General features: G+C 50.8%; 1 protein-coding gene across 1 annotated transcript; it reads right to left on the reverse strand.

Moving 5' to 3' along the window:
• Positions 1-8,395: 8,395 nt before the first annotated feature.
• Positions 8,396-10,700, reverse strand: CHAC1 (ChaC glutathione specific gamma-glutamylcyclotransferase 1). Its single transcript, XM_056347569.1, has 3 exons — positions 10,422-10,700; positions 10,304-10,339; positions 8,396-10,195 (listed from the first exon to the last, which is right to left on the reverse strand). The coding sequence occupies exons 1-3, from the start codon at positions 10,668-10,670 to the stop codon at positions 9,758-9,760; spliced, it is 723 nt and encodes a 240-aa protein (XP_056203544.1). The 5' UTR covers positions 10,671-10,700; the 3' UTR covers positions 8,396-9,757.
• Between the last annotated feature and the right edge of the window lie 3,977 nt (positions 10,701-14,677).

Genomic DNA, 14,677 nt, shown 5'->3' on the forward strand with positions numbered 1-14,677 from the left:
CGCTCGTTCACGTGTCTGTCTGGTTTCTTGTAAATTCTGGTGTTCCAGTTCCCCCTGATGTTACGGTAGCATTCAGATGTAAACATTCTCATTGCTCCCTGGGCTAGCGAGTGCCCTTCAGGATTCACAGCTGCTGCGTGGGCAGGCGGGTGTGTGACGCTGGCTCTGCAGCGGTGCCCGTGCGTCCCCTCCTAGGTGAGCTTCTTGTGGGGAAAGAATGTCCGCAGTCGCTGGGAGCAACTGTTCTCTAGCTCGCACCCTTCTGTAATTCAAGGCGCTTTCCCCCAGAGTGAGCATAAGCTTGTATGAAAGTCGCTCTAAACCCCAGCTACTTGGAAGCAGCCACCCTTGGTGCTCCTCGCCCTCCCCGCAGCCGGTGCAGCATGCCTGTCTGCTTCAGCCCGTAGAAGGTTGCTGGTGGTTTTTTTAGAAGAATGGAGGAGTCAGCAAATTTCACACGCAGTTGGTTGAATGTTGCTTTTTGTTGTTTTTTTTAAAACTACATTAAGCTTTTTGGCACATGACCGCAATTAGCTAGGTGCTGATGAACGGAGTGTGCCGCTGCCCAGTAAATGCAATGGCACGCAGCTGGGCACGCCCTTGAATGATGCTTTATTGCCTGTGACAAGGCTCCAGGGTTTTCCTTTGCAAGCAGAGGAAACAGAAGAGATGTTGGGACTATATGAATATTTAGAGAATCTTGAAAACTCACCTCCAAAAAACCCTTTTTTTGGTTTGGTGGTTGGGTTTTTGGTGGTTTTTTTCGCTCGCTCCATGCATCTGGTGGGTGAGGATGTGAGGGTGCTGCTGCATCTTGTTTCTTCTTGGTGCTCCTTCCACTAAGCTCACATGAACAGTTTTGTGGACAACTTCTGCGTTCCTACAGGCTTCTCTAATCCAGAGTTTTCTTTGACTTAATCTCATTTACTGCCATAGTACTATGGTATTTCATTGAAGTGCATCTTGAAATAGCTGTAAAGATGCATAATGGTGCATTTCAATCTCAGGATTTCAAGTGCTCCTGAAACTAGTTCAGCTCCATGATGTCTGGCTGTCCAGGTGGCTGCAATCCTTCATCATTCTCTGGCACGTTCAGAGTTCAGAAGAAGTTACTGTGTCTAACCTGTAGTCATAATTTTACTTTATTTTTAATATAGATAATATATATGATACATAATATTATATATTGGATACTATTATAAACATATACTATTATTTAATATATAATATTTCATCTAATCTGGTTAGCATGAAAAAATAATTGCCACCTAGTTTTTCAGTGATGTGTCAGCTCAGTTCCCATCGCCTGGTTGAAAACGCACTGACATCACGGTGCTGGATCTGTAATGCACACGTCGCTTTTTAAACACGCTGTTGATCTAGGACTGCAAGTCATGACGGTTTCTTTTACAGGCTGCTGTAACCCCAAGTGATTTTTAAGTGTTTGAAACACGCCATCATGAGCTTTGCAGGAGGCTTGCATCCCTGGCTCGGATAACTTGCTGTTAGCGTATGCAATCAGAGGTATATATTGTATAATTAATGTAATTCAGTTACACTGCGGTTTGCTGTCCTTGGCTGTGTACCCTTGTGTCTGTCTAGAATCAACTAACTAAATGTTATGAGAGCTGGTTTGGTAGAATGTTCACCGACAGATTAGAGAAGCCCAGCTCTCCCTTGCAGCAATATAATTGATCGCAAATGAGAAGAGTAATGCTGTTTAAATCTTTAATTTAAAACAGACCTCATGTCTGAGATTTTGCAGGGATAAACACGTGTGAGAAGTTTGGAACTGCCAGCAGCTGTGAGCCGCAGCCGTTAGTTAAAAAAGCTTGAGGGACTGCAACCAATTTGAGTGATGTATGTAAAACAAAAGCACCCCAAGCTGTACGAAAATGCTTTTCTGCTGAGTTTAATGTTTAGTTGGCAAATAAACATTACGCACGCTTAGGTATGTGAAGGTTTAAGAACACTGAGAGCGAATCACTAAACTTACAACCACACAGATCCTGGCTGGGCGATGGCAACCGTAGGGGTGGCCATGGAAGTTTTGGATGACACCCGCATGGTTGTGTCAGGATCTAGCGCTGATTATGTGAGCACACGTTACCCCTTCTGCAGCATGGTGTCTCTGAACAACTCGCGTATTATACCATCATCCCTCAGTGCCTCACGCCACGCATTCACAGTCACTGTGCGCTTTTGAAGTCATGCTCTTGATGTCTGAGTTCCCCATCCGTGTGATGGAAAGGATACCTCTCCACAAAGGTCTTGTGAAGAGGAATTAACGTTTGTGAAGGCGCTGCAGTGATTTGCAAAGGTCGCTGTAGTGATTTGCAGAGGAAAGTCAAAATGAGGCATGGTCCCCCTGCATCTGGAGTAGGATGTGCATAAACACACCGGGCCACGCAGGGGGAAAGGGAGTGAACTGTTGCTCGTTGTTAGCATCCTCCCATCAAGTGAAATGAGGCAGGAACCTCTGGGAAAAAATAGTGGGTATTTATTCTGAGTAAGACCAGTCCCACAGTTAATTTATATCCTCAGTCCTGAACTCATCTGCTCTCAAATTACAGGATGTATTTCCAGGAATAGATTCAATATATATGTAGAGACACAAATGCTGCCAGAATCGACTGTGCTGTGCAGCAACCAGAGACACGGTTTTGTCTAGCTCCCGCCTAACGGGTCCAGAGGTAATCCAGCCTGCTAACAGCCGCTGGCGAAGGGAAGATGAAAAGCAGCATCTCTCACAGCCCTGGGGAGCTGGGCATTCCCACACTTTTCCCGCTCTAAAAATGGGATTGTGTGTTCATGGAGAGTAACGTCTGGGAGAAGAAAAACACATTCTTATAAAGCAGACCAAAAGAGTGAATGTATGTATAATCTAAAAACCTACTACCTCTTTGAACTATCCTTGTTCACACTATACTTTTATACTCTTATATATATATTTTTACTTAAAGAAATGGGTGCTTCACTGGAAAACAGGAACAAGCGAGAGATCTCGGCCTCTGATGTTTGTAGAAGCATCCTGCCAACAGAGCTGCTTGCCCCAGTTGTCTGTAACTGTATCTCCCGCCCCTGCGCACCTCCATCAGCGGCATGTCAGCCGCAGTCCTGCGAGGTCACTCGCAGCGCTGGCACTGGTTGTGACACGTGCAAAGGCACATTCTAGCACTGCCCCGGTGCGGGGGGGACGGCGGGGTGAACGGAGGTGGCGTAAACACATCCACGGGCAGCCCCTGCCTTCCCTTGCCTGCTCCCTCCCTCCCACAGCATCATGTGCATCGTCAGTGCCGACTTGGAGCGTGGAAAGGCTGGTGCACTGCCTAGACAGTGAAAGGGATAAAAGGCTGCTTTCTTAGTTTGTTTTCTAAGTGTTTTCAAATGTCACATATGCTTTGTGTGGTTGGAGTTTAATAGCAGCAAGCTGGCTGCGGTTGCCCCCGAGGCGGCTGGTTTGTCGGTGAGGCTGTAATTGCTGGATGTGGGTTGGACACAAGGCTGTGCAGCGATGTCCCTGCTGCCTGTGCGGTCGGTGTCGCTTGGCCTGCAGCTCCAGTTCAAGGTGAAGCAGACAGCTGAGGCCGTAAGCTAGTGAAACGCAGGGCTCGTGTGAACCCAGACCCTTCCCTGGCCTCCCCCCATCCTCTGAATGAGGGCATGTGGGGCAAGCGCCGTGGTGCAAACAGGTGTGCCGTGTATGCACACGTGCTAAAGAACCCCCCAGCCTGCGGAAATCTGCAGCTAGAAGTGTGATCACCGGCTCCATGCAGAGCACGGGGTGGTGTGCCCGATGCTGCTCTGCACACTAGCCACCTGTGCTAGCCACCTGCATGGCACAGCTGAGCGGCACGTACCCGGCATGTGCCCAGGCAGCCTGGGCGTGCATTCGCACCTCTCTGAAGGGCAGGCCTGTGAACCAGCGGGGCTGAAGGAACCCTGTCCTCTCCAGAAGTCATCCTCTGACTTGCCTTCCTGTGGGTGAAGCGCTCATGGAAGCAGCGCGCTGGGGCTCCTGCGGTGTGAGCCTGCGGGGCTGGAGCGGCTGGGATACAAACTTCCCTTTTCCTTCGGCAACAGGAGTTTTAAGTGCCGGCAGCTATCAGGTGCCTCTTCAGTTGTCGGGCTCAGACCAAACTGATGCCTGGTGGTTTTAATTGAAGCTTCATGAAAATTAGTCCTGTTAAAACAGAGAGGTGAGGGAGGCAAAAAACGGCATAAACAGGCAGACATAAGAAGGGTCTTTGTTCTCGCATCCCCAGAGCAGCCCAGCGTGGTCTGGGAACAGCGTGGTGTCCCCAGCTAGGAAAACAGCACCTCTCTGTCTTTGAACTTCCCTGACCTTTACGTTATTTCAGTCTCATTCCCTGGAGTTCAAGGTACTGGCTGTGCTTCAGGCATTCGCAAGCATAAACACTCACCAGTGTGGCTGGCACTATGATGGGATGAAAAGGGAGCTGAGAAAGAATAAAACACATCCAAAAGCCAAACAAAAAGTGTACAGGGTCTGTAAACAAAATGTGTAGAGCTTCCCCAGTCCTGCCCAGAATGCCCGCTTCCTTCCGCCCTCCCTGGCCCGAGGCTCTTCCAAAGCCGTACGGGCTTCTCTCATAACTCTAATACAGTGTGTAAATTAGGGAGGTTTTCCCTTAAGCCAAGGCAACTTGTTAGCAGGAAACCCCAAGGTCTGCTGAGCAGCTGCTGGGTTTGCTGCAAGTGTAGTTTTTCCATAGCTTGACTGTAAATCTGGGGGTTTATCCCCTCCTGTTCCTCCCGTGTGCAGGGAAACGTGCTGGGCTGGGCTGCGCACCGGTGGCACGGCGCTGGGACTGCGCTTACTTTATGTTGCATCTGCCCTTGAGTTCTGAACAAAACACTCTCTGGACTTGGTGCTGATGACGTATGTGCCGTGTCGTGACAACTGGCAGTACCAAAGTCAGAAGTCTGACTCGGGGGAGGGGGGGGGGGGGGGCGTGAAATCTCCCACCCGAATTCTGCTCGTTTGTTTTCCCCTCTGCCTTTGGGATGAGGTTATTGCACTGAAGGTGATACCTGATTTAGAGTTTCACGAAGGACTTCCAGGCCCAGATTGACTCCCAGGATTTGTGGTGCGCTGGCAGTGCTACCATTCTTGCACCTGAACTGGAACATGTTATATGGGGAAGCACCAAAGCGCGCAGGTGCCCACGGCCATGTGTGTTGTGCCGGGTGGGTTCTGCACAGTCAGTCTTGCTTGTCCTGGTGCAGCTGTACACCCAGTGCACCCTCTGTCCTTCCCCTGCTTCACCATCCAGTCCTTCCTGGTAGCAGGAGCAGAACACGAGCTGCTACCCAGCCAGAAGTGGTTTCTGGACACATCTTCTCTGCACAGCGCGCACAATCCCCTTCACTGCAGAGGGGAGCACTTGCCAGAGCGCAGCCTTTGCAGGCTCCGTAGCCGAGCAGCACCAGCTGCTCTCGCTTGCACCAGCCAGGCAGCCCGTGTAGGGCTGTCCAGGAGCAGCGATAAGTATTTTTGGGGTTTTTTTTATCTTTTGCTTTTCCTCTGCCTGTGAAACATCTGTAGGTAATTAAATCCACATTTCAGCCTGTCTCTGGAGCGGCAAGCAGACACATACGGAATACCACATGTGCTCTGTACAACCAGCTGCAGCTCCTGTGACAGCTGCTACACCCAGGTGTGCCGTCCCAGCCGCCACTTGCACGTCGCCTGTGAGCCTCTCCCAGCCGCACGTGGCAGAGCCCCAGGACCCCAGGCCGTGGGCACGCACGGGAGCTGCGCCTCCCCCTTCAGCTTCTCCAGGGGCTGAGATGCCACGTGGGCTCCTTGATAGCCTTCAACGCCTGCGCTGGCCCCGCTTTCTGGATGCTCCAACGTACATTCTGCTGAGGTGGGCTCATGCGAGGCGTTGGCTGCTTTCGCAGCCAGCTGGGGAATATGGCCTGTTCCTACCCCTCTGCCCGGCCACTGTCCCCTCCAACCACCTCCCTCCCTCCCTCCCTCAGCTGCGTGCCTGTATCACCAGCAACCACAAGTACCAGCTTGGTCTCACTGGCTTTCTGACCCGGCACCTCCTCTAGAAAAGCACAGCAAGCACAGGTAAGTTCACAAATTGGTGACACTGTATTTCAACTACATTTTTACTAAAGACAGAATCACCTTGGTGGAGATTTACCTGTGAGAAGTCTCCTCAGTTCTCTCTGCCTTGAAACCGAGATGATACCGTAGCACCTGAGAACCAGAGACTTTTTTGTCTGGTTTTGTCTCCTCTGAATCCTTTTAACATTGCTGAGTATCTTTATCCTGCCTGATCAAGGACCACGTGCCCTCGGGAGCACTTCACGCATGTGGAGGGCAGGGCTGGGTTACCTGCTGCCAGCTCTGTATTCAGCTGTCTGTGCCACTGCAAAGCAGCTGGGCAGGTCCAGCCCTGATGTACTCAAGGAAGCAGCAACCCAGGGCTGTGTGGGAACTGCTGGGCAGGAAAATGGAAAAGGGACTGAAATAATGTAAATTGTGCTGCTTTTAGACTCGGAGAGTATGTGATTGATAGTGCTTGTAAACATGTTTCTATTGCAGCCAGTTTCTAATGTGAGGTGACCTGATAGGCATGAGCTTGTTGCAGGGAAGTCAGAGAAGAGAAAACAGACGTGCAAGAGGAAGCCACTGGACAGGGAAGCATCTCCAGTGGTGTCTGGCAGATGAGGGTGGCTGTCCCACCCTCTGATGAGGTGAACACTCTTTCCCAGGCCAGCCGTAGAGTGACCAGAAGCAGGAGCTGTGCCCACAGCCAGCTGCTTCACCTGGGCTGGCACGCCATGGTGTAGGGAGAGGAAGTCTGTAATGAAACCTGCAGGGGGTTGGACACTGTCACCACTGGCCTTGCACTCCCAAGTGCCATGGTTGTGTGACCACATCCGAGCAGTAATTCTCTTCCTCACATCTGGTTCGCCAGAGGCAAGCCACTGTGCAGCACAAATGCAAGCCTGGGCATACAGCAAATGTTGCAGGGTGCCACCTCCCCTCACTCACATGGCCAGAGTTCTATCTGGGGGGTTAACCTTTTAAACTCATCAACTGACCAAAACGTGGCCAGTTCCCCAACTCACAGGGCACAATAAAAGCCTCAGCAGAACGAACCAATGTGATACCTCATTGCCTTAGTGACTGGAGGGCATGGTCATGGGATGACAGCAGCAAGCTGCAATGTTCACCGCTCCTAGAAAGGAAACAGGGTCCGTCCTTTTTTTTTTTCTCTCGCCCTTTTTTTCTTTTTCTTGGAAGTCTGCTGCAAAGAACTCATTGGGAAAAAGAAATAGCAACTGAAGGAACATTCCTAGTGCTGATGGGTTGTTTGCAAGCGCTTGCCACTTGTCTTTTGCCAGTGACATGGAAGATCATGGGGCCAGCCCAGGCTGAATGAAGGCAGCAGCTGTCCATGCAGGTTGCTTACTACACATCAACTGTTAATTCCCATCAGTGGCATCTTTGTGCCTTCAGAAATGTGAAAGGTGTGAAGATGATTTTGCTTTATCTGGAGCTGGTTTGGTATCTGACCCCAGTCATGTACATACTAGTAAGGGAGCATTTCCCTGTAGGTAAGTTGATTCTTTAACCCTTTGATTTTCAGCTGGGGGGAACTAGCCCCCATGGGAAGACACTGCCGCTCAGTCAAAGTGAGAGCCTCCAAGGAATAGGGAAAACATAGTTTTTAGTCTGTTATCCCTGAAACATGCACCTGCCTTTCATTAGTGGTAAATTCAGTTGTTTCCATTAGTTTTCACTCCATCACTCAAATCTTGAGGCAGATAATACTGGTAGGTACAGTGTACAGTGATTTGCTGAGGCAGCTGGTAACTAGAAGAATCAGAAGGGCAGCTGCACGTTACCCCTGTACACAGCACATTGCAGAAGAGAAATAACTGGCTGCAGACAGCAGATCTGGCTACGGCAGCAGTTTCTTGTCCTTCCACTATTACTTCTTGGAAACAGCAATGCCAAGTTACACTTGGAACAACAATCCTGCTGCCTGCCAAGGGAGAATTACATTTCTGTGCCTGCCCTGTACAGTCAGGTGGGCTGGCTAGTGGTGTCAGCACTAACACTCCAGAGTCAACAAGAGCTGGAAAGAGAAAGTTACTGAATCCCCTTTTCTCAAAGGGGAAGAGTCAATGGGTGTCTTCCTGTAAATCCAGCAAAGGCAAGCTGCTCAGCAGCAAGGTGGCTGGGTTTTTAACAACAAAAACAAAAATCACAAAACCAAACCCATAGGAACTACAGCAGCAGGTTGTTAAAAATAAAAAAAAAAGCAACACCAAACAACAGAAAAAAATTAAAAAGAAAAATCAGCTTGAACTTTAAGTCAGTAATGAAAATAAGCCAACACCAAAGTACAAAAGACTAACTTTGTCAGTTTGTTTTATTACTGGGCACAGCACAGTACCACTTCATATACATACAAGCCACAGTAATACAAACAGTCCCCATCGTTGGTTTGGTTTTTCTTTTTAATAATTAATAAAACACATGGCACTGGGGAGAATTCCAATGTCCCAGCTCTCACAAGCTATTTTGCTGCAGTCGTAGCGCTTTTTTTATAAAATACTATGGGTTATCATGCTGTTAATACATGGAGCTGAAAAGTCTGAGCTTGCAGCAGCGCCTCTGCTTAACACTATCAAGGCAGGCTTCTCAGTACTCAGAGGCTTACAAGTCTGCTCTCAGCCATGGTCCTCTGCAGTCAAGTAACAGTCTACCAGACAGACACCCTGGTATGGAACTAGAACCTTCAAATGCTTCTACAGAAACCCACGTCATCCTGAAGCACCAGAGATTACATCCAGCACAGGGCTGGTTAAAATGCTACTGCACCTGGGCAGCGTTCCTGCAGGCAGGACCATTTCTTAAAGAGTCTGTTAAGTCTGTAGCAGCACAAGGTCAGCGAAGCTTGGAGAAAAGCTTCTGTCGTTAAAGCAGGCTTAGCTCCTCAGAAAACTGATTTAAAACTAGAAGGCACAAATGCAAGGTTGAATGTGGGCTGCATACCCCTGTGGCATGTGAGCAGTTTAGATACCCCTCCAAAGGGGAAACACAACACATAATGAGTACAGTATTACATTTTAGAAAATAAGTGCATTACCATGATCCTTCACAACATAAGGAAGGAGGATCCACAGGAGCCTACAGAGGCCAGTTCACTTAATATTGCACAGTAGTCCTGAAATCTAGTGTCAGGTCATGGTACTGGAGGTGGGACATGGCAGGGGGGGCAAACAAAAACCAAAAAAAGTCTTATTTAGCAGAATCTGCCCAACTCTCCACCACCACACAAACAGCTTTTTGCCAGCCTGAGGTAGAATTACATACATACTGCTTAAACCCAGTCAAGTCCTGCTCAACTAGTCTTTAAAGGAAAAAAAAAAAAAAAGGTGCATGGAATAGATGAGCCTCTTTCTTCTCTAAAGAAAGTGATGCTTCAGGTTTGAAGCAAGCCTTACAGAGCAAAGTTCCAGCAAAGATCCCTGCTCCCCACACAGAAAGCAGCGATGGCTGTCATGGTGCTACAGGTAGGGAGTGTAACAGGTACTAATTGCAAGTCTTATAGCAAGCGTGTTTTGCTCCACTCCACCCCTCCCCTACCACTTGCCAATTCTCCCTTTATTCACTCAGTCCAGTATATTTTATCAGAGTTAAGATTGTCCCCGTTGCTTTCTCCCTTATGTTCGTTCTGTTGGGACCCCTCAAAAAAGTAACCTATTTCAGCCCTTGGACTTCCAAGGGACACTTGGCAGTTTCTTCTAGAGACTCCTCTGTGTAGTATAGACAGGGAAGGATGGAAACAAGAGCCTCTTCGATGGAGAAGAGATGTTTATCCTCTGCTTGAGGACAAAAGTAGCGCATAAAGTCTGCCAGCCTCAGCAAGTACTCAATGTTATGACCAGCACAACCGCTTGATACGATGATCTGAGCCGCAATGTCTTCTTCAGATGCCGGGCCGAGGTAAGAGGGGTTCTGGGGCGTTGCAATGTAAACCAGAGCCAGGATGGGCTCCTCCGCGTCTTTCTCCTGCGGGTGGAACGTCACCAGCTTGGTGTCGTAGCCTCCCAGGACCGCTTCCCGCACGTTGAGGTACTGCAGCGACGCGGCGATCTGCTCCCCGCGCACCTCGTAGGCGACCCCCCACGTGCAGGCCTGGAGGGGCAGAGCGGGGTTACGGGCCGCGAACGCCTCAGGCGGCCGGGGAGCCCGGCCCGGCCGGTACCGGGGAGAGGAGCCCCCCGCCCTCCGCCCCGCACTCACCCCGCGCTCCTCCTGCAGCGTCACCACCCGGCCGGGCTGTGGAGAGAGCAAGGGGAGAGCCGTTAGCAGCCGGGCCCGGCCCCCGGCCCGCCGCCCCCCGGCCCGGCCCGGCCCTTACCATCCTCTCGCTGCCGCGGTGGAACGTGTCCCCCTGCCAGAAGCGGCGGCTGTACCCGCGGATGAAGCCCACCTTGCGCGAGGTGAACTCGAAGCCCGGCCTCCACACCAGCGAGCCGTACCCGAAGATCCACACCGGCGGCGGCGGCTCGGCGCCCTCCGCCTCCCCCGGCGGCTCGGGGGTGCTCGGGGCCGGCTGCGGCTCGGCCCGGCTCGGCCGCTCCTCGGGGCGCTGCGGGTCGCGCTTCATGGCGGCGGAGGGGCGCGGCGCTCGTGGGGCCGCCCGCGCGCAGCCCGCGCTTTAAAGGGCCGCGCGCCCCGCCCCCGGCGCCGGGTGATGCAACGGGGGCGGGAGGTTTCGCCGCGCGTGGGGCAAAGCGGGGCGCGGGTTGCGTCAGGCGCGCGGGGGCGGCCGTTAGCCGGGGCTCGCGCGGGGGCGGGGCCGCCGGCCCTGAGGAGACCCCGGGCCGCCCCGAGGGGACCGCGGCCCGGCCCGTCGGCACGGCAGGAGGTATCCGCAGTGGGAGGCGGGGGCCGGTGGGCGCTGAGGGAGCGCAGGGTCACGCAGAATCAGAGGGAACCCCCGAGCGACCGGCGCGGGCGGGCAGTGCCCCCCGAGCCCCCAGCCCCATCCCCCCCCGCAGGCTCTCCCCGCAGGCTGCACCATGGCCCCGCAGAAGGAGCCTCCCCAGCCGCTCTGGGCAGCCCGGCCCAGCGCCCCGCCACCCGCCAGGGACACACGTTCTCCCTCCTGCTCAGAGGGAACCGGCCGTGTGGCGGTTTGTGCCCGGTGCCCCTCGTCCCGCCGCTGGGCACCGCTGGGAAGAGCCTGGCCCCGTCCCCTGGGCACCCGCCCGGGGATACCTGCAGCCATGGGTGACATCCCCTCTCGGCTGCTCCTCTCCAGGCTGAACAGCCCCCGCCCGCTCAGCCCTTCCTCCCCGGGGAGATGCTCCAGCCCCTCACCCCCTTCGCAGCCCCCGCCGGCCCCTCCCCAGCAGCTCCCTGTCCCTCTGGAACTGGGAAGCCCAGCACTGGGCCCAGCACTGCATGTGTGCCTCACCAGGGCAGGGGAGAGGGGGCTGCTCTGTCAGCACTCAGTGAAAGCTGCCAGGGAAACAGCCTCATCTGCAAGATTCCTGCCAGGTGATCCCAGGGGATCACCCACTGTCAGACTCCCTGTGCACAGGGGTGAATAGCTGCTCACCCCTGGCGAGCTGCCTGGCCGCTGCCACAATCCTGGGGTGGATGGAGCAGAGCATGCCATGCCCCAAAGGGAGGCGCTGGGGTGGAATAAGCAGGGAAGCCCTCCTCAGGAGCCTGCCCTGCTATCCCCAGTTTGGCTTCATCCATGAATGTGAGCAGGTGCATTGGAAAACCAAGAAGTTAATATTAAACTGGCTGAAGCAACAGCCTGATGTCAACAGCGCTGAGGCGTAAGTCATATAAGCGAAACAGAGCAATAATATCCACACAAATGCAAGGAAATGCTGCTGAATCTGGCCAGTTGAGTGCCTTTTCCCTTGTACTGAATCCAAACTGGAGTGTGGGCTTGTGATACGTACCATGTGTTACATAGGCAAGTCTGAGAAGTGTCTGTGTATGAGATGCAGACCCAACTGTAAGTCACCTTTAAGCAGGTTGTGGTGGCTCAAGAGCTGGGCTAAAGACGTGGGCTTAAATTGCCAGGTTGTTCTATTTTAGTAGCAGAAGAGAGAAGGGACGGAAAGAATGAGAAGCAAAACCACTGAGGTGTTTTCACAGAGATATTTCTCATTATTGTTCTTGTCCCCTGCATCTAATCACTCCAAACAGTCTATTTACAGTCTTTTCTTTAGTTTCCTGTTGGGTCCCATCCAGCACCCACTCTTCCATTCCACATAACAGGGTGTTGCAGCTACAAGGCACACAGACTGTGGTGGCCGTTCCCGGTACCTTGGCACACTCACCATGGGTGACATCAACAGCTTCTATGGCTTTCACATCTGTCCTGTCGTGCCGTGCCATATGCAGCATGCCCTTCTCTTCTGCCACGATGACTGGCTCACCCTTTACTTGTCGACCTTGGATGGCTCTTCGCAAGGTCAGCTTTAACATAGCCCAAAGCTTCTTAATTTTTCTCTCCACTTGTGCTTTTCCCAGTCACCTTCTCTGTCTTACTCAGGCTCAAAGGTATGGGGTCAGCACTGCATTCTCCCAGCCCTTCACGCCGCACACCCATGCTGTTACGGGCTTGCAGCCTCTTACTCCTTCCCCACCCGTCCCTTTCCATAGGCAGAATGTGAATTCAACCCCCATTTGTACAGCTGCCATACTTGGAGGCCTCAGTGGCAGACAAGAAAGTGCTCCAGAAAGTGTTCTTACAACTGTTTGTATCAAAGCTCTGCTTGGCAAAGCAAGAAATCAATCTCTAGTCTTACATTTTTGGTCTTGCAGATCCTGGCTCCTAAGATACAAGACTCCTGCCTTAGCTGTACAGTTTTTCAATGTTAAAATAATGTGACATTTCGATCAAATGAAACCGGTTTTATGTGGGAGTTAAACCAGTCCTCTGTGTCCCATTGCAGCAAGCACGTATTTTTCATGTTTAGTTCTTCAGGTTTTTTCCTGCTAAAATCAAGGAAATTTGAGCAAAACCCTAATATGTAGTTAATAAAAGCAGTAAAACGTTTGGCTGTAGCTGCATCATCTTTATCAAGCAAGGTCACAAACAGTGACAGACAAATTGGTGTCTAAAAGATGAGCTGAAGAAACTCTTTCCTAGGTTCTGGTCTTAGTGATACCAGTAAAAAAGATCTAGCCTCTTTCTTCAGCTTTCCCCAGGATGAGAAGTTTCACCATTTAAGAAACGTGCTAATTATGCATATCTTGCAAATGAAGATTAGTTTAACTGCTAATAGAAGCAAAGGAAAATTGGATCAAGAAATAAAAAAATATGCTACTGGGAAGTGACTGTATGCTTGCTGATGGGGGAGAAAAATTGCTGCTTTCCGTTGCAGAGCTGCCTCAGCTGTATTTCTTGGCCAAAAGGCTCTGCCACACAGCCAGGCCAGGTTTGCAATGGAGAGTCAATGCCTAAAGCAAAAGCCTTAGGGGACCAGCTTCAGATCCTGCACCAGTTAAACCCCACAAATCTCTGCTCCCTTCAGTGCTGTTACACCCAGATCAATTAGGTATGAGGTTAGAAACACCTTTTGAAGTCAAATCACCCTGATTTTCTGGTGTAAAGACACTGGGATATTGCTCCATCATTAAAAGCGCAGCCCGGGGGCAGGCTGTTGTTGAAGTTGTGGCATACACAGGAAGAGGTTAAGAATTTTTTTTTTGTTTCAAGCTTTCATTATTCCATTTCTTGTTACTGACTGTACCTTCATTGTACTTTGGTTAAATAACTCAAAGGGCAGGAGGATCATCGGGGTGAATAGATGAGCAGAAGAGCTGTCTTGCAGATGGTATAGGCATGGCTATGCAGGTAAAGCAGGTGAATACTAAGGAGAGGATTTAGTGTCTGTCAGTGTTGTTGGAGCTTGTGTTCGTAAGAACAGCCTGCCAACCAGAACCACAGGAATGCACAAACAGGTGCAAGGGAGGATGTGGAGGGCAATGGAGTTATCTGTTAAGGAACACAATGTAGATTCAGGGCTACAAGAGGAGGTGGGAAAAAAAATAGGACTTTCAACAGTTTAAAAGTGACTAGGGGAAAAAGGAATGGAAGATAATGGTCATATTCTGTTAATTATATTTTTTACCAAAAAAAAGTTTAACAGCAATAAAAAAATTTATTTTGGCCTGAGAACCAGTTAAGAAAGGAGAAAAAGACAATTGTAGCTTTATTTGTTACATCCTGAAACTAGTTTTTCCAGGTTTCGGGAAAAGGGGGAGCTAGTTTCTCTTTAGCAGTATATGCTCTGCTTCCCCATAGCGAGCATTCCCATGTTAGTGCTGGGTGACTAAGTGCCAGAGCTGCCTGTTTTTCAGGATGGTGGTGAATCACCTCGGAGCCAGAAGGACCAACAACAGGGCTGGCATGACACGTAGCAGTGAACTGAAACTGTCATTAGCTTTGTCTTGTGTTTCAGGCTTGTATTTGCTTCAATAAGCTGAAGGCACACACTAGGTTTTACCAAAAGTTGTTCTATGTGGAAAATATTGACCAGGGGTGGGAGGATTGCCAGTTAATTTCCAAGTACCACCACATCTTCCTCCGACAGCTTGGCATTGCTTTTCTCTATATATAGTGAGCAGAAGAGAGAATCT

This window comes from Falco biarmicus, chromosome 7 (genome assembly GCF_023638135.1).
Source record: "Falco biarmicus isolate bFalBia1 chromosome 7, bFalBia1.pri, whole genome shotgun sequence".
Taxonomy (NCBI): Eukaryota; Metazoa; Chordata; class Aves; order Falconiformes; family Falconidae; genus Falco; species Falco biarmicus.